This window comes from Peromyscus californicus, unplaced genomic scaffold (assembly GCF_007827085.1).
Source record: "Peromyscus californicus insignis strain IS unplaced genomic scaffold, ASM782708v3 Scaffold_10__1_contigs__length_136768540, whole genome shotgun sequence".
NCBI lineage: Eukaryota > Metazoa > Chordata > Mammalia > Rodentia > Cricetidae > Peromyscus > Peromyscus californicus.
In genome coordinates this window covers 16597185-16615959 of record NW_026294391.1, presented here as the reverse complement: position 1 = coordinate 16615959, position 18775 = coordinate 16597185, and the positions used below count along the sequence as shown (strand labels likewise).

At 45.9% G+C, this 18775-nt stretch overlaps 1 protein-coding gene, 1 long non-coding RNA gene and 1 other non-coding gene across 9 annotated transcripts; 2 read left to right on the top strand and 1 right to left on the bottom strand.

Annotated features, from left to right (window-relative positions):
• Positions 1 to 1925: 1925 nt before the first annotated feature.
• On the bottom strand, positions 1926 to 11022 carry LOC128122225 (uncharacterized). 2 transcript variants are annotated; one of them, XR_008222365.1, is made up of 6 exons: positions 10720 to 11022; positions 8178 to 8328; positions 7063 to 7322; positions 6709 to 6829; positions 4991 to 5204; positions 1926 to 2052 (listed from the first exon to the last, which is right to left on the bottom strand). It is a non-coding gene; the product is annotated as an uncharacterized LOC128122225 (long non-coding RNA). The 2 variants fall into 2 exon arrangements; XR_008222379.1 differs by lacking the exon at positions 6709 to 6829.
• Positions 9907 to 18148, top strand: Maged2 (MAGE family member D2). 6 transcript variants are annotated; one of them, XM_052757353.1, is made up of 13 exons: positions 9907 to 10004; positions 11499 to 11564; positions 11930 to 12421; positions 13031 to 13339; positions 13458 to 13521; positions 13760 to 13839; positions 14316 to 14410; positions 15043 to 15122; positions 15206 to 15248; positions 15575 to 15637; positions 16850 to 16964; positions 17369 to 17852; positions 18013 to 18148. In XM_052757353.1, the coding sequence occupies exons 2-12, from the start codon at positions 11520 to 11522 to the stop codon at positions 17843 to 17845; spliced, it is 1863 nt and encodes a 620-aa protein (XP_052613313.1). In that variant the 5' UTR covers positions 9907 to 10004; positions 11499 to 11519; the 3' UTR covers positions 17846 to 17852; positions 18013 to 18148. The 6 variants fall into 6 exon arrangements, with proteins under 6 accessions (XP_052613313.1, XP_052613146.1, XP_052613472.1 ...); XM_052757186.1 differs by having other exon boundaries at positions 9986 to 10004; positions 11486 to 11564; XM_052757512.1 differs by lacking the exon at positions 9907 to 10004 and adding an exon at positions 10059 to 10077.
• LOC128118245 (small nucleolar RNA SNORA11) lies at positions 16551 to 16677 on the top strand. Its single transcript, XR_008221068.1, has one exon. It is a non-coding gene; the product is annotated as a small nucleolar RNA SNORA11 (small nucleolar RNA).
• Positions 18149 to 18775: the final 627 nt, after the last annotated feature.

Genomic DNA, 18775 nt, shown 5'->3' with positions numbered 1-18775 from the left:
TTGTTTATATACCAACAGAGAAAACTCCATCAGGTGCCCACTCTCTCTCTTAAAGACAGACAGATAACCAGGGGTTCCCAGGCAAAGAAAGCCTGTACCATGAAAGCAAGAAGCCAAAACAAATGGAACAAATGAACCCAGAGCAGGTTGGGAATTTGAGTAACAAAAGAGAACTTCAGGAGAAAAAATTATATTTGTCAATCACTCAAGCAAATATGACATGCATGAAACAAGAATTAGATGCTACAAAACAAGAACAATCAGAGAACAGAAAGACACCTCAGAAATGGAAAAGAAGTTGCTGGAAATAAAAGGGTCAGCAGAGAGATTGGAAAATAACATAGAGGAAATCTCTTGGAATGTAAGGTGAAACAACAAAACAAACAGGAAATATGAAAAAATGTCCAAGATACAGATCAACACAGCAGACACATTTAGAGAAACGAGTTACAGACTCAAAGAAAAATAATGAAATATTTTGTGTGTTTTTTGGTTCTGTTTTGGTATATTTGTCATATTGATTTTTCCTTTTTTAGAATTAGTTTTTAAAAAAATTGTTGTTTCCCCTGGGTTTTATAAGGGAGGGAGGGAGGGAGGGAGGGAGGAAAGGAGGGGGAGGGAGGGAGGGAGGGAGGGAGAGAGAGAGAGAGAACATGAAGTTGGGTGGGTAGCAGAGTGGGGGAAGATCTGGGAGGAGCTTGGGGAAGGGAAAGAATGTGATCAAAATATATTATATGGAAAAAGATTTTTTAAATTATTATTTTTATATCCTGACCGCTGTTTCCCCTCCCTTCTCTCCTCCCAGTCCCTCCTCCCTCCCCTCTGTCCCCACCCCATCCACTCCTCCTCTGTTTCTGTTCAGAAAAGAGCAGGCCTCCCAGGGATATCAACCAAACATGGCATATCAAGTTGCAGTAAGACTAGGCACCTCCCCTCATATTAAGGCTGGACAAGGCAACCCAGTAGGAGGAAAAGGGATGGAAAAATTTTTAAACAAATGTTTTTTTTTTTTTTAAAATGAATTAGGAGCTGGGCATGATGGTGCATACCTGTCATCCCAGCACTGGCAAGGCTGGGGCAGGAGGATTGCTGCAACTCAGAGACCAGTCTGGTCTACATAGTGAGTGTCAAGCTAGTCAGAGCTACATAGTGAGAAATTGTATCCACAAACCAAAATAAAAATGTATTAGACGTTAATTTTCTACAGCTAAAGAAAGATCTCTAGAGTAGGTGCCAGAGCAGTGAACCCAGAAGCCTGTGACTCCATCTCAGTCACTGCAACAGCTTGCACACTAGTTCTCGTCCACGTTATCATCCTTCCTTCTGTCCTCCATCAGCATGTTTCCAGGTCCCTTTAAAACCCAATCCACATTCTTTCTTCTCTCTGTGAAAACGGTGGAAACCACCAAGGCTCACTTACAGAGCCTCATGTGAGACGAGCTAGTGTGGCAAGCCCTCAATACTATTCTCATCACACAGCCCATTACTTCTCTCTCTTCTTCTTCCACTACTCTAGCAACCCCGGAGTTCTTCATGTTCTTCCCAAATGCCAAGGATGGGAAAAGACGCCATGGGTAGGTTTTGGCACCATCCTTTCCGCTTGGAAAACCTTTTCCCAGATGTCCACTTAGCTCTCTCACCTCATGCAAGCATTTGTTCACATCCTGCCATTTCATTGAGTTACTTCTTGAGCAACCTATTTAAAACTGAAATAAACTCCTTTCTTCACTGCTATTCTCTCTCTCTTTCACCCTGTTTTTTTTTTTAGTTCCTCTCTGTCCCCTTGCACCTTGTTTCTATGTGACAGAGCTTCGCTATGTAACTCAGACTGGTCTCAACTTCCCTAGGCTTCTGAACGCTGGGATTAAGGAGTGCACCATTACCCCTGGATTTTGTTTTCTCCATAGCACTTTATTAAGTTGTTACAGATCTTATTTCTTGAGCCGATTGTTTCCTCTCTTCCCCTTACTAGAATCAGCTCCACGAGGAACAGGCATTGCTCTCCATCTTCTCCACTGTTATGTCTTCAGCTCCCAGAACAGCATCCAGTACCTAGCAGACACTCAATAAGTATTTGTTCAATGGGTTGACATAATAAAGGCATATCATTTATGGAAGAATAAAACCTGTTACAAAGTCTACATATATGCAAGAAAGTAGTGGTTCAAATATAAAACAAAATAACAACTAATGGAGTATAAGACAGATCTTGATGCTAGAAAAAATGTCCTTTAAGAGGCTCAAGGTTTATGACATTGGACTTGCAAAGGAGGAAGTGTATTCTTGGCTCACTACTTAACTGGATTTTGGAAAAAATATTTACATAGTCAAGACAATGTAAATACTGTTTATTGGTTTTTAGGTTTAAGAGCTACCCTGGAAAGACAAAGAGAGGAAGATCTCGTTAATACTGCAGAACAGAACATAAATGTCAATAATATGTATAACGTCAAAGGAAAGATCACAGAGATAATGTAGGACATTGACGGGCAATGTGCGGCTAATATCTTTGTTTTTCAAAGCAGGCAGTTAGGAATAATGCTGGCTTTGTAAAGTGGTAGTTGTAGGTTCTCCTCCAAGATCCATGACTTCACTAGGCCCTGGTAGTTGGCTAGGTTTCCAGTACCAGGCATGATTTCCCCAGAGAGATGTTGGTTACTGCCAACAGCATTCAGCTCCTATTGCACCCCCATGGTTACAGTGCCATGGCAGCTGTTGTTGTGTCCATGGCCATCATGGCTGTGCAGTAAGTACTACTGGTGGCCTCCCTCCCTTTGATGCTGCCATTGTACGTTCTTGTACTTGTACTTGCAGATGAGCATAGTTCTCACCCTCCTCAAGGAAACCTTGCAACAGAGAGAAAGAACATTACAGAAAATCACACCAATCCAACTGCAGAGATGTGCAGTCCCAACTGACACACCTACAACTCATCTGCTCCACCTAAGGCTCAAGGCTCATTGCAGAAGAGGGAACAGAAAGATTGTAGGAACCAGAGAAACAGGAAGTTCCCTGTGAGATTTTGTCTCCTAGAAATGTCAGAGAAGCTAGACCCATAAAGTCTCTCAACAACATGGCTGCCTAAACATGATCTGAACAAGGAAGATCCCAATAGGCATACTAACACAGAAGGTGGAAAGGTCATGAGACTTTAACCCTAGTCAAAGAAGTACAGGCAATTAAGGAATGCTGAGAGTGGGGGAAATAGTCCTGACCAGGGAAGAACACACTGATTATTCCATACCAATGGTCATCTCTGAAAACACAGAAATACGACTCAGCAGGTTATAGTTATATATTTAGGGATATATATGAAACACACATATACATTTATAGAAAAACTGTAATCCCAATTTTTAAAAAGAGGCAATGCATTTGATAGGAAAATGAGGGAGGGGTACATGTGAGGGATTGGAGGGAGGAAAGGGGGAAGGATGTAATAATAATCTCAAAAAATAAAAAAAATTTAAAATAAAACGCAAGCAGTTGAAATCCTTGTAAAAGAATTGACAAAATATTAAATAGAGGCCTACATATCTTTTCAGGCTACAAATTAAGCAATAACAAAAAAGTATTGATGCTAGCCTTTGCAGGGGAGCAGAGAGAAAAGCAGGGATGCTCTGGCCATGAAGAGCATCTTCACTGCCATCTTGGGGAGTTATTTAATGGGATATTGTCTCAATTTTATGAACTAAGAAGTAGCATTATCAAGAGCTGTAGAGACCCAATGGTGGATGGAAAAGTGGCTTCCAGAACAAAGTTACTTTGTTTCTAGGAAAACAGATCCAACTGGAGATGATCATTTTATTAGTCAATTTAAGCTTGTCTCAGAAAGACATACATGTTTTCTCTTCTTTGTGGTTCTTAGACTATATATAGATACATACAGTCATGTCGACGAAAGCATAAGTCAGAGTGCCTGGGAGAACGAAGAGAGCTAAGGGGAAGAGGGATGAGAAAAGGGGGAAGCCGGGTCGTCCGCGCACGCCTTTAATCCCAGCACTCGGGAGGCAGAGGCAGGCGGATCTCTGTGAGTTCGAGGCCAGCCTGGTCTCCAAAGCGAGTTCCAGGAAAGGCGCAAAGCTACACAGAGAAACCCTGTCTCGAAAAACCAAAAAAGAAAAAGAAAAGGGGAAGGGGGAAATATGGGTAGCAATGCAATATCTACTTGCATGAAAACTGAAAAACATTTCAAAAGGTGGCTTCAGAAGTATAGGATGGAGATGTGGAGGTTTGAGGCATGGGACCATTTTTTTCTCCCCCCCCCCCCCCCCCCCCGAGACTGGGTTTCTCTGTGTAGCTTTGCGCCTTTCCTGGAACTCACTCTGTACCCCAGGCTGGCCTCGAACTCACAGAGATCCGCCTGGCTCTGCCTCCCGAGTGCTGGGATTAAAGGCGTGCGCCACCACCGCCGGGCGCATGGGACCATTTTTATAATATTCTTTTGTTTGAGTTGTTTGTTATCACGTACACTTCAGAATTTAATAAAAAATATTAAAAACATTATGCTGACCTCACAAACAAAATAAAATGCTTTCTCCCATGAATCAGGGTCTTACACTGTAGGTCTTGGCTGGCCTGGAACTCACTATGTAAACCAGGCTGACCTGGAATGTGTGGCAATCATCCTGCCTCTGCCTCCCAAGCATGGTCATAACTGGTTTCCACCAGCAAACCTGGCTCAAAATGTATATGTCTTGACCCTTTCTAAATGGGAATATCCAGTTAGACTTGCCTCCACAGATGAAAATCATACTGTCACGTCCTTAACATACTTAGGAAGGGTGCTGGTGTTTTATTTTGTTTTCTATTGCTATAGCAAAGTGCCTGAGGCTGCATGTTCAAAGTCCAAGATTAGTTGGTCCCATCTCCTGCAGCCTTGCCTGAATTTCAGCAAGACTAATAGCATCATGGTGGAGGCACAAACAAGGAGAGGTCCAATGGTGAGGTGTGAGTCTTTTACTAACAATTCACAACTATAGAAACTCACCTGAGTCCCAAGAGAATGACATCAATCTCTCTCAACAAAGATTAGCCCAGGGACCTCGTCGCTCTTCCCTGGCCCCATCTCTGAAAGATTCCACCAATTCAAATCAGTCCACGGAGTCTCAAGCTTTCAGCACAAAGGTGCCTGGTAGACAGTTGGTCCCCATTTTCTTTTCAGTGGCCCAATTCTTTCTCACAGGTTTGTTTTCAGGAGGCTTCTTTGTACAAAGAAAGTGGGAGAAGTCATATTAGTCCAGAAGTAGGTATCAGGATTTCATATATATGGGGAACCTGCCTTTTCTTTAACAAAAGGTAGTCTCTCTCCCTCCCTGTCCCTCTCTTTCTGTCTCCCCTTTTGAACAGATAGCCCTCAGAGTCTGGAGCAACACAGAGTGAGTTAAATTGCCTTACAACAGGGTTCTACCAGTAGATCAAATGAGAAAACAGCCGGTGTGGTGCCACCTTTAATCCCAGCACTCCAGTAGATACAGGCAGAGGTGTCTGTGAGTTCAAGACCAGCCTGGTCTACTTAGTGAGTTCCAGGAAAGCCAGAGCTACATAGTGAAACCTTATCAGGAGGTGGGGAAGAGAGAGAGGGAGAGGGAGAGGGAGAGACGTTGAAGTGGAAAGGAGGAAGCTGCCAATAAGGGTAGAAGAGGCCCACCAAGCATGGCGCACAGGGCTTTTCCCGGTACTGAGAAAGGCTGTGGGGTTTGAAGAATGAGAAAGTCTGATCGCCAATTCATAATTTGCTGTGCTGTGCAACTCAGGTGTCAAAAGGAATGACAAGTAGCCCTGGAAGGAATGTTTGCCACTCTTTTCCATCATTGTCTCTGACTTTTTCAAAATCCTCAGCATTGGTTCTCTGTAGTCCAGGGGAAGAGAAGTTTGCTAGGCAGGATTGGTGGGTGGTAGGGTCTCCTGCACTCTGTCTTTCAGCTTCAGGGGCTCGAATCTCAGTGTTCCTACGTAAGACAGTTTCATCCAGCTCTTCTACGCTAAGCAACATTTAGTCAGGCTTCTATATTTCCTTAATTGCAATGTCTAACAGAAACTCAGCTTTTCATGTTTCCCCCAAGTTGGTATGTGGGACCTATGTAATCTCTTTTCTTTTAAAACACTTTTATTACACATTGTGTGTGTGTGTGTGTGTGTGTGTGTGTGTGTGTGTGTGTGTGTGTGTGTGTGTGTTGTGGTGTGTGTGAGAGTGAGTGTGTATGTGTGTGTTGTGGTATGTGTGTATGTATGTGAGTGGTGTGTGTGTGTATGTGTGTGTGTGTGTGTGTGTGTGTGCGCGCGCGCGCACGCAGGCAACATGGTGCATATGTAGAAGTCAGAAGACAACTTTCTGGAGTCCATTCTCTCCACCACGTGGGACCCTGGGACCAAACTCAGGTCATCATGTTCTAGGCAAGCACATGTGCCTGGTGACCATAATCTCAGGTATTTTTCTGATGGTTTATGGTTATCGGAAACAGGCCTTGGGCATAGTGACTGAGGCTCTTCAGATTTTGTAGATTAATGATGATCAAAAGATTCTACAGTACATAAGAAGAAAATGGAAGGAAATTTCTCTAGTCAAAGGGCAAAGACTCTGAGCTAATTGTTTTTTTCTTTTCTTTTCACATAAGGTTGCCGCCCCTTCTCTGGTCTCCAGGTCCTAAGATAAGGATATTTATGACATTGTGCTAGGAAGGCAGTAAAAGTGCGGAAGGGCATTACCTTTCTGATGAACTTGGACTGAGATTTAGCTTCCTTCACTGAATTCGATAATATTCAAGGTTCTAATTCTGTTCCTCCTGAGACCACGAGTGAAACAATGTGGGACTCTAAATGTTGGAAACTGTAAGAGAGGGTAGACAGAGAACAAGGGAAGCAGTTGCAGGAGAAGAGGTTTCCAGGCACGAGGAAGTGCCAGCTGATAGTGAAGTGCTCTGTTTGACCGGAATATAGGCAACTACATATACTTTTCAAAAGAAAAAAAACAGCAAAAAAAAAAAAAAAAAAAAAAAAAAAAAAAAGGCTGGCAAATAGGGATAGATGGCCAACTCGGGTGTTTCTTGAGAATCTACTCACTGTCACGAATACAACGTATGATATTGAGAACCACCAGGAAACTGCTGCATGGCAGAGACTCCGAAATAACAACGGCTAACCGAGACATACACTTATTCATCTCATTAAAAGAAAGCCAGAGGTAGGCAGTCCATTCCACCAAGTTGTCAGGAATCAGGTTCTTTTCATTTACTGTGATGGTGTCCTAAAGGATAACTGTAGTCTTCTCGGCCTTTATCCAGGGCAGAGCTTATGTATCCTAAAAATGAGATGTTCTATGACTAGAGAAAACGAAGAGAGTGGATATCAGGTTAAGTAATTAGCAATGGACTCTGCAAATGTCTGCACTGAAGATATTCCTTCCAAGCTCACCAGAGATTTACCTGCAAACATGCCCAAACTTTTTTCTGTGCTTGGCTTTTCTAGACTTCAGCAATATTTAACATCATAAATGCATTTATTCCTCCCCCTCCTTCTCTTTCTTCTCCCCCTCTGCTCTCCTCCCCTATGTATCCCAGGTTAGTTAATCCTGCTGTCTTTGGCCCCTAAATGCTGGAATTATCATTGTATGCCCAGCTATAAAAAAATCAGCACTATGTGCATTTTTTAAACCAGTGACAAGAGCTCAAACCCAGGGATCATACATGCTAGATGTGTGCTCTAACACTTAAACTGGATCCCCAGCCCAACCTCTCTCTATCTTGTAGAACTGGTTCTCAACCTTCCTAATGCTGCGACCCTTTAATACAGTTCCTCATGTTGTGACTCTCCCAACCATAAAATTATTTTCATTGCTACTTCATAACTAATTTTGCTACTGTTATGAATCATAATATAAATATCTGATATGCAGGACATCTGATATGCAATCCCTGTGAAAGGATCGTTCAACCCTCTCGACCCACAGGTTGAGAACTACTTAAAAATTCTTTTCAAATCCTGTCTTGTCTTTGGTCTCTCCTTACAGCTTCTTTTCTTTTATTTCATCCATACCATCCATACATGTTTCTGGTCTCTAGGGCTCATTTCTAGGTCCAATATCTTCCAACCTGATGAATTACTTCCTCCTGGGTGTACTTTCCTGTGAATTAAAGACTCATTTATATAATGACAGTTTCTAGACTGACAGCCCTTACTTAGGCCTTTTTCTTGAGTTTCCGATGTGCTTATTCAATTGCCAATACAGCATTTCCACTTGGATGTACCACAGGTGCCTCAAAATCAACATTCATTTCCTCTTAAATCCATTCTTCCGTGTCTCAGTGAAAGGGTCACCATCCACACTCTCTATCAAATAAAGATCCAAGATTTGAATATGTTCCTCCTTCCAATCCATCCCTACAAAATCCAATTACTCAAGTCCTAATGTGCACCCCACCCCACCCCCACCCATCTCCTTACTATCTCTCCTGCTAACACTCTAGGACAAACCACAAGCACTGCTCACTTGGACGGCCACCAAGGTCATAGCTATGCTCTCTATTTCCAAGAAGACACTTAATCTCCACACAACACCTAAGACCTTCTCACTAAAACACACACCTACAACATCCATGCTGTCTTCTGCTGTAGGGCTCTTTAACAGACCTTCAGTACACTCAGGTTTGGGTACTTTATTATCTTGATATTGAAGATTTGTCATAACTTGGAAGGGAGAGGAATTTGGGGTGCCAAAATCGGAAGAAAAGTGAGAGACTAGTCTAACGTGAACAGCAGAGACAGCCTAGGAGGTAAGAAAGTGGCAGTGTGACATTACAAACTTTGGGGAAGTAACCGTTTGCACAAGGTGAAACAGGAGTACGGAAACCTGCCTTGATGATGTGTGAAATGTATGTGAGTCAAATGTCTGTAGAGCACAGGGATTCGTCATACTTCCTTTCTTTAGTAAAGGGAAAGGTGACCTCATGAAGCAGACTAGCGACCATTTGTGAATAAGAAAGATCTTGAATTTTATATCTATAACTCTCATGTAGTACATTATAGTTTCTAATAAACTTTTCTGGGTCTGCATTCATATGCTCTATTGCTAATAATGGTTTTGTCTACTTCTCTTTGTTTTTATATTTTATCTTGTTCTCTTGAAGAGACCCAATTCTTTATGTGAATTTATTAGGTAACAGTAGTGCACTCTCAAATTAGTGAGAAACCTTAATGAGGGCGAGTATGTAAATGCCATAATAAAACTCATTACTTTGTACAATTAACTTATGCTGAAAATGGAAGTCTTTTTTTTTTAACGATTTGAGTCAGCAAAACATTATAAAGCAACGAAAGAGTCCAATATAGACACCAGGATGTTCCTTGTAGCATTGTTTGTAATAGTGCGGAAAAGGGGGAAACAATCCAAAAGTACATGCAAGCTGAACCAAGCAAATAAATTATAGGACATTTATACATGAAAACATGCGCTACTAAGAAAAATACGCACTAAGGAAGAGAAGTTTGAATATATAACTGAAAAAAGCAGTTATAAGAACAGTAGGTATAGTATGTAGCCTGTGTGGAGAGAAAGCACAAATAATCAGACTATGAATAGAAAAAAATGTCTATCAAAATGCTAATCATGACTATTTCTGGGGAATGAGATTAAAGGTAGCCTTTCATTATCTGTTACATATTTCTGCATTTTTCTGATTTTCACACAACACATTACCTTTGTAGTAAGAAAAAATAACGATATAAAATAAATAAATTCAATGAATGAATCGTTTTCGTGGGGCAGTTTGGCTTGGAAGGGCTTCAGACCGAGCCTGGTACAGTGGCATAAACATGGGCTTTGGCGTCAGACAGCATTGAGCAGGGCCCCATTGCCCCACCCCCGAGGAAGGGGGGCGGGGGTAGGGGGCTGCGGAAAGGGGCTGGGCTGGGCTGGGCTGGGCTGTCTGCAGCACTAGTCCAGGAGGCTGAGACTTCAAGAGGGACTGAGAGCAGGCACACGCATCCCAGACTCGCTAGAGGACAAGGTGAGAGGACAAGATTGGGCTTTCCTGGCGACCAGACACTGGTTCTAACCTCCTGAAATCTACAGCTGGGCAGGTGGACAATTCTTATTTCACTACTGTAGCTGGAGAAGAGGTGCTGCATTTAATGTGGTGTGGGAAAGAGAACGACCAAGAAAGTAGTAGGCTGTATATGGACTGGACAGCAGAGACTGGTGGAGGTGGAGGAGAGAAAAGGGGGAAACTGTGCATGTTGGGAGGAGAACGAGGAATACGGGGGAATGTGAAGGGGAAGACGAGATCCAGAGAGGAGAATAGGGGTTTGCAGAGAAGGGTTAAGGAACATTGGGGTGTGTGTGCATAGGTAATACAGAGGAGGATGTAAGGAATGGGAAGAGATTTTGTAGAGTAAATAGGAAATGCGATGGGAAATAGGGAGTCCGGAGTCAGGCAGAGGGAATAAGGAGGTGGGGGGGAGGATAAGGAGTGATGAGGGGGGGAAGGGCAGACGGGCTGGAACGGAGGCCCCCTAGGGAGGCGGAAAGGGGCGGGACCACTTCCGGCCTTTAGTGGGGAGGGCAGTATCTGAGTTTCGGAGGGGCTTGGAGAGAGTGGACACACTCGGGAATTGTAGGAGGACGAGGTGAGCCATGGGCCCCAGCTTTGGATGAGAGCCTGCTAGGGGTCGGCCCCACCCTCTGGGATCTGGAGAAAACCTGCCTCAAGAGCCAAATCTTACCGAATCCATCCAGTTAGGAAGGGAGGGGACTGGACCCCGTTTAGCTGGGCCCAAGATGGAATCAATAGTTTAGTCCTGAGTTGAGGAGGGGGTGTTACAGGGAAGGAGCCAAACCCAATTTGGGTTTTACCGTTTGGAGGGGGGCGTGTTAGGATAAAGGGCGGGACCTGGAGGCTCTGTGAAATTGATAGGGTGGATGTGAGTAGGGGAGGGGCTAGGACCACCAGACACTGCGACAATTTGGAAGGAAGGCTAGTTGAGGAGGGGGCGGGGCCGAACAGCATTGCGGACTTAGAAAGGGGCGTGTGAAGGGGCTGGGTGCTGGACTGAGACCGTGGCCACTGCGCATGCGCTTTATGTATAGCGAGAAAGGGGCGTGTTGAGAAGGGCTAGCACGGAGACAGGGCCAGCTGCTGAATGCGCATGTGCACGGTGAACTTCAAAGAACGGGTTTGTACTGGGAAAGCAGGCGGGGTTGAAAGGGCGCTGCAGCAGACGCGCATGCGCATTCCAGGCCTGCGGCTGGGGGGGGTGCGCTGGGAAAAGGGGGCGGGGTCCTCAGAGCTGCCGCGCTGGCACATCTTCCTGGAGGAGGGGAGGGTGCGGCTGCAGAGAACTGAGACCTAGAGACAGAATTTCTGTATCTGAGAACCTACTGGTTGGGGCTCGGGGAGGGGCTGGGCATTGGGGCCCTGGAGAAGGTGAGGATCAGCTTCTAGGCAGAACGAGGGATACGGACGTTCAGCAGGCTCTCCACTTGACCCAGGCCTTCTCTTCAGACTCAGCTTTGAACTTGAGACATGTCTGAAACAAGCGAGAGTGGTGCAGGTCCAGCTAGCTTTCAGGTAAGACCGATTTGGGGCCCCTCTCTCTTTATGCTTTGCCTTTCCAGCCCATTCTGCTATTCCAAATCCTTGGAGCTTCCATCCTTGTCATTCTCCACCCACTTCTTTGCCAGGGTGCATCCCCTCTCCCCAGTGGATGGGAGGCCAGGAGGCCAGGAGGAAGGGAGAGAGGGTGGGCGGGCCCTTGTTCTGTCATTACTTTTTACTAAAGGGAATGGGAGGCCTTTTTAGGATGAGATGGTCAGAGCACACTGCAGGTAGGAGTCTTTACAGGTCAGAGAAGTGTTGCCTCGGAATTTTGGGGGATCATCTGCATAGTTGAGGCTGGGGAGAAGGTCAGTGAAGTTCCCTGTTTCCCCTTGCAGGGCAAAGCTTCAGAAAAGGACAGCGGTTCCACCATGCAGGACCTGTTGACCGTGACCCAGAAGTTGGAGGTCTCAGAGACACCAAAGGCTGAAAAGGCACCAGAGGTCTCAGAGGCTGCAAAGGTCCCCAAAGCCTCTGGAAACCCGAAGGCTCCAGAGGTCTCAAAGGCTCCAGAGGATCCTGAGGCAGCTGACACCAAGGCCTCACCTACCACACAGCCGACTGACACCCAGGTTCTAGCAGCTGAAACCAAGAGCCCAGCAGTTGACACCAAAACGCAGAAGGCTGACCTGCAGGCCGTGACAGTGCCTGCAGCCCAGACCAAAAAGGTCAGCTCTGTTCCTGATCCGAAGGTCAATACAAAGGCCCCTGAGACTGAGGCTGCTGCCTCTCAGTCTGGAGCAGATGAACCAGAGCCTGAGGGTGCAGCTGCCAAGGTCCAGGAGAATCAGGATACTCGGCCCAAGGTCAAAGCCAAGAATACCCAAAAGGTAAGGCCTCTGCCTTAACCGCCCTTGCTTCTCCACAGTCATCGTGTCCATTTGGTTCATTTGTTCTGCAAGCATTAAAAGGATTCCGCTCCTCATGAAAGACACAGGGAACACTAAGGGGAATGTATTGTAGTTCTTATGTCCACAGAGCTCAGAGGCTGGTGGGGAGCTGAGATGGGAATACACATAGCTGCAATCTGACTGTGATCAGTTTCTATTTACACAGTAGCTGTCCACTTTAGGCCTTGAGTTGGGCATATGCACATGTGTAGTCTCATATCTGAACGTACCTCCTATGGTTTCATTCTCTAGAGAAAGAAACTGATGTCCAGAGACAGGACTAGTCCAGGGTGGTATAAGCAGAGTCAGTGGTGGACATAGGAAGAAGAAAAGCCTCGCGCCTTATTTTTGAGTTGTTCCTGATCCACTCAAGGAGGAAATTCCCAACTGGTACTCAGTGATAAGCCCATGACTCAGGATGGCTAGTGTCCAGTGAGGCAGACTATTACTACAAGGGCAGGCTTAGGGGATACATCCCAGAAGAGCCTGAGTTAGGAGAAAGAACTACCTGCTTCACTTGCTGGTGTTCACCCTCCTCTGTTGATGCAGGTGAAACACCTGGACGGGGAAGAGGATGGCAACAGTGATCAGAGTCAGGCTTCGGAAACCACAGGCGGTCGGAGGGTCTCAAAGGCCCTAATGGCCTCCATGGCCCGCAGAGCTTCAAGGGGACCCATAGCCTTTTGGGCCCGCAGGGCATCAAGGACTCGGTTGGCTGCTTGGGCTCGGAGAGCTTTGCTTTCTCTGAGGTCACCTAGAGCTCGGAGAGGCAAGGCCCGAAGAAGAGCTGCCAAGCTGCAGTCATCCCAAGAACCTGAGGCACCCCCACCTAGAGATGTGGCCCTTTTACAAGGAAGGGTATGAACTCCATCCTCTGCATCCCACCTTTCCCATTGCCTTGTCCGACTTCTTCTCTGTTGTGCTTCGAAGTTTTCTGCAGATTTTTTTAGTCTTTCACCATTTCCTTCTCCCCTAGGCAAATGACTTGGTGAAGTACCTGTTGGCTAAAGATCAGACAAAGATTCCCATCAGGCGCTCAGGTACGGTCCTACAAACACTTTCCCTCTCTTGAGCTGTGCCTTCTCTCCACTGCGCTGGGGACATCCATCCCTCTCCTGTCCCTGTCTCTTCTCCCAAAGTTCTCCCAGTACCGGCATTGATAAGCCCCAAACCTGACTACACCACCCATGGCATGGACAAGAAAGGGTCTGTAGGTTGGGCACGAGCGTCCCCTGGTATCTCTACAGCACAGATGTTTACAACACTCTCCTTTTGCAGATATGCTGAAGGACATCATAAAAGAATATACTGATGTATACCCTGAAATCATTGAACGAGCAGGCTACTCCTTGGAGAAGGTGAAGGGGCAGCCCTGGGGGATGGGTGCACTGGGGAAACCTTAAACAGAAGAAAGGTATATGATCGCCCTCCTGGGGGGAAGCACAGAGACCTAATACATTCCCATTACTGTGCTGATGAGCACACAGTGGCCTAGGGAGGGGCAGCCACTGGTCACTCAGCAAGTCAGCGGTGGAAACACAGCTAGTACTAAAGCTATGTAGCTCAGTCCCGGCTTCTGTCTGTTGCTGGATACACCGTCTCATGTAATGCAGATGCACACCTCTCTGTCTCCCTAAATTTCCACTGATCACAAAGATGCTATGGATGACTACCCTATGTTTGTTACATGTATAATACGTACTTAATGATGTGCTTTATATACAATATTATATTAATTTCTCTCACACAAAAAAAAATCTTTAGCTGCTATAAGGAGCCACGGGATGCCTGGGAAGCTGCGTTTTATGAATTTATAAGCTATTCTCATCCACAGGTATTTGGAATTCAACTGAAGGAAATCGACAAGAGTGACCACTTGTATATTCTTCTCAGTACCCTAGAGCCCACTGATGCAGGCATACTGGGAACGTAAGCTGGGAAAGCGCTAGGGTGGGCAGGGGCTTCTGCTTCCTCTGAGAAGCTCAGGAAAGATGGTCTAAATGCCCATGTCCCAGCTCCCACACATGACTGGATCCCTGTGAGCAACAGTGGTACCAGATTGTGACAGAAGGGTTTCAGAGCCTGGAGTGGCCATTCCTGCTGCCACGTTTGCTTTCTAACAGGCTCCCAGGAAATCAGCCTGTTGTTACTTGTCTCTTCTGGGGGCCTGGCCTGGCTGTGGAAGGGTGGCTCTCAAAGGGACTTCTGGTGTGGATCATGATGCTTGAGAGCAGGGGTGTCACTGGGGTTCCATCTAGAACTTCTTGGGGCCGGGGGCTTTAGGAGAGAAAGAAAAGACTCCCATTAACTGAGCGCCTGTGTGGCTGACAGGGAATCGTCCATGTCCTGCTAACCCAGGTTAGGGACAGTATGTGGCTTCCCATTTTACTGGAGACCTCGACTCAAGAGTGAAAGCACCTTGCCTTGGGTCATAGATAGCTGGGACCACAGAGTAGGCTGAATTCTCTGTATCTGAGGCATCTAGGAGAGGCTGGCCTAATGAACTGTGTTGGATAGATGATGACTTCATAAACTTTCTCTTTGTCCTGTTATCCTCTTAGGACCAAGGACTCACCTAAGCTCGGCCTCCTCATGGTGCTTCTTAGCATCATTTTCATGAATGGAAATCGGTCCAGTGAGGGTGAGTGGCTGGGCATGCAGTTGAATAGGTGACTGTTGTCTGAATTCCAGATGCTCATTTTCTCTCCTTGCCTCCTCTTACAGCTGTCATCTGGGAGGTGCTGCGCAAGTTGGGGCTGCGTCCTGGGTATGATTGGGCTCTCTCAGCGCTTGCTGTCCGTGTTGTCTTTTGGCAAGCGAGGACGGTCCCAGGATTGCATCAACCTGGTGGTCTGGGGAGCGTGGGGTGGGGGTGGGGAATACTAAGCTGGGTAGAGGGTCCAGGGGTCTGACCTGTGTGGATGGGGAAATGTCTCTCATCTCTGCTCACCTTCTCACCGTCTCTTGAGCTTCCACAGAGCTTTCTCTGTACTCTACATCTATTTTCTCTTGTGGAAATGCCTCTGCCAGCATCTGGGAGGTGTGACAGATTTGATTATATTTATTTGTTTATTCAGCTTTCTGTGTTCTCAGGATACATCACTCACTCTTTGGGGATGTGAAGAAGCTCATTACTGATGAGTTTGTGAAGCAGAAGTAAGTGCCTGTGTCTGTTGCTGGTGTGTTCCATGTATTTTGTCTCTTTTGATAATGGATATGTTCTGTGCAGGTCTCTCTGCATGTGTGGTCTGAATGTGTGCATGTGTGTATGCTATTGGCAGGTTATTTCTGAGAGCAGTCCCAGATTTCTGTTTCATATGTGGCTTCAGAACAGCTCTGCGAGGGAGACAGTCTTAACGAATTAATGCCATTTGCTCAGAATAAAAGTTGTGTTTAGAGCATGGCTTTTTTTACTCTGCTAAGTAGTGCTTTGTAAAAATTAATTTCCATTAAAATGGCATCAAGTGGTACCCGTAGGCAACCCAGGACAGTGCTGGGTACTCTAGACTTGTGCATTTGATTTCATTTACATAATTGTGTATCATTCATGGGTGAGGGATATGATCCCTAAGAGGGGATGCTTGAGCCTGGCCCACAGGTGATTAAAAAAGACTCGTTTGGGTTTGGAGTCCTAACCTGTTAACTTTGTAATTAGGAGTCTACCTTGTATCATTGGGTGTCCGAGAAGAATTTGCATGCTCTCACATAGAGAAACAAGTGTGTTTAGGAGCATGAGCACACACACACACACAAAGACACAAAAGGGGGAGTCCATAAAGAAAGGAATAGTCAATCAAGAACAGCTCTCTCTCTCTCTCTCTCTCTCTCTCTCTCTCTCTCTCTCTCTCTCTCTCTCTCTCTCTCTCTCTCTCTCTCTCCTCACGTACACCAGCAGACTGGCCTCAATCTTATGTAGCTAAGGATGATCATTAACTCCTGATCATCCTGCTTCACCCTCCCGAGAGCTGGAATTAAAGGCATGTGTCACCATGCCTGGCCAGTCTTTTTTTTTTTTTAAATAGTGGATCTTTCCAGAGCTTGGCTAGTCCTCCTTCTAAATCCTTGCAGTGTGGTGTCCTCAGAGCAGGGACCCTGAAGAATGGCTTCTCTGTTTACAACACACCCAACAGGAATCTGGGCCCATTGTAACAAGGAGTACAACACTTTGTCCTCCTCTGAGCAAGTGCCCTACATGTTTCTCTCCAGTTCTTCCATGTGGTTTCAGGGCATAACCAATACGATAAGGTTCAATACTGGGGAAGGACTGAAGTATTTATTTGAGAATGTGTGCATCTACAGCCTATCTAGTCCATTCATGAGTGGTTCACATTTGACTCTAGAAATAGACTTTGAATCTCTCTTTCATAGGTACTTGGACTATGCTAGAGTACCCAATAGCAATCCTCCTGAGTATGAGTTCTTCTGGGGCCTGCGCTCTTACTATGAAACCAGCAAGATGAAAGTTCTCAAGTTTGCTTGTAAGGTAATTGGAGAGCCATTTGTACTTGGAATATGAAGGTTACGAAGTGCCCTGGGATGGGGCATTCTATGTTCAGAGTGTCCAGATCTTCATATCTGGACATTTTAAAGCTTCTGAGATATCAAACACTGTGACAAACACTGTATCTAGATCATTTAATCCTTACAACTGGTATGGCTTTGTTGTATTGCACATAGGAAAACAGCCTCAGAGTAGTTGGCAGGTAATGTTGCCAAATCATAGAGCCAGTTAAGTGTCAATGAAGGGATGGACTGGTCAGCGCAGGATTACTTATAGTACTAACTGTATTGTTACATGACATACAGTGTAGAGTATGCTGCCTTGCAAACAGTGGATTTTAAATTCTCTGATTGTGAACTTTCTGAAGGTTATTATTTCCATTTCAGGTGCAAAAGAAGGATCCCAAGGAATGGGCAGCTCAGTACCGAGAGGCGATGGAAGCAGATTTGAAGGCTGCAGCTGAGGCTGCTGCTGAAGCCAAGGCGAGGGCTGAGATTAGAGCCCAGATGGGCATTGGCCTCGGCTCTGAGAATGCCGCGGGGCCCTGCAACTGGGACGAAGCTGATATTGGGCCCTGGGCAAAGGCCCGGATCCAGGCAGGAGCTGAAACTAAAGCCAAAGCCCAAGAAAGTGGTGGTGCCAGTGCCAGTGCCGGTGCCAGTGCCGGTGCCAGTGCCGGTGCCAGTACCGGTGCCAGTGTTGGTACTGGTGGCAGTGCCAGTGCCAGTGCTGGTGCCAGTGGTGGCTTCAGTACCAGCTCCAACCTGACTGCCACTCTCACATTTGGGCTCTTTGCTGGCCTTAGTGGAGCTGGGGCCAGTACCAGCAGCAGCTCTGGTGCCTGTGGTTTCTCCTACAAGTGAGATGCAGGTATCTGTCTTGGCGGCAGTGAGGTAGCTGGGGCTTATGGGGGTGGGATGGGGAGCCGAGTCCTGGGTTGGAGATAAGCATGAAGCATGTGGAAAGACTCTTCTGTGACTGTGTCCTGTTTGCTAGATACTGACTGATTTTCCTTTACTTGTGTTTGCAGATATTGCTAATAATCGCAGCATCTTCTTCTCAAGCCAGGGTGCGCTCTCAGAAATCTACTCAACGCAGCACTCTAGGCAGCCACTATCTATCATTTGAAGTCGACACTCTATATTAAATCTATTTGCCATTTCTGAGTTTATTGCCTTTTTGGGGGTAGATTGTCACATCCTAAAAACAATTGGCAAAGTTTCCATCTCGGTGATTGGATTCCTGAGAATGAGAATTAGCACATCTCTCTGGAGTAGGTCAGGCATTTCTCTCCTCTAGAGTAGGTAGGCTTTCTGTGGGGTAGAAACATGGGGATTGTAGTCTCAGAAGACACTGTTTCAAAAAGAGGCCTGACTCTCCTTTTGAGAAATGTGAGTGGTTAGACCCAAAAGAGCATTTTCTCGGGGAAGAGTGTAATATATTACAGTGGAGAGGGAAAAGTTGACCACTGATCCATGCATTCCAGTCCCTGAGGAGATGAGAGGCCTGGACTGCTGGAAAGCCTGGGAGAATGCACTGTGCAGACAGGACTTAGGAGACATCAAGCAGTGGAAGATCCTAATAGTGCATAGAGCTCATGATTAGGGCAGGGAAGGGCTGGAGACCTAACAGTATGAATGGCAATCTGGGTACAGCAACCAAGAAAATGAGTATTGGTTTACTCCAAGGATTGGGTTTTTGACATTTGGGTTTAGAATAAGAACACAGGATCAAGGGGAGTGAGCATGAATCTAGATCTTAGCTACTGTGTTCTGGTGCCTGACTTAAAACAG

Excerpts from the sequence above, each read along its gene's own strand:
- Maged2 (XM_052757353.1), top strand. The coding sequence starts at position 11,520 with ATGTCTGAAACAAGCGAGAGTGGTGCAGGTCCAGCTAGCTTTCAG. Across the intron at positions 11,565-11,929 it reads CAGGTCCAGCTAGCTTTCAG|GGCAAAGCTTCAGAAAAGGA; the intron begins GTAAGACCGATT and ends TTCCCCTTGCAG. Across the intron at positions 13,340-13,457 it reads TGGCCCTTTTACAAGGAAGG|GCAAATGACTTGGTGAAGTA; the intron begins GTATGAACTCCA and ends CTTCTCCCCTAG.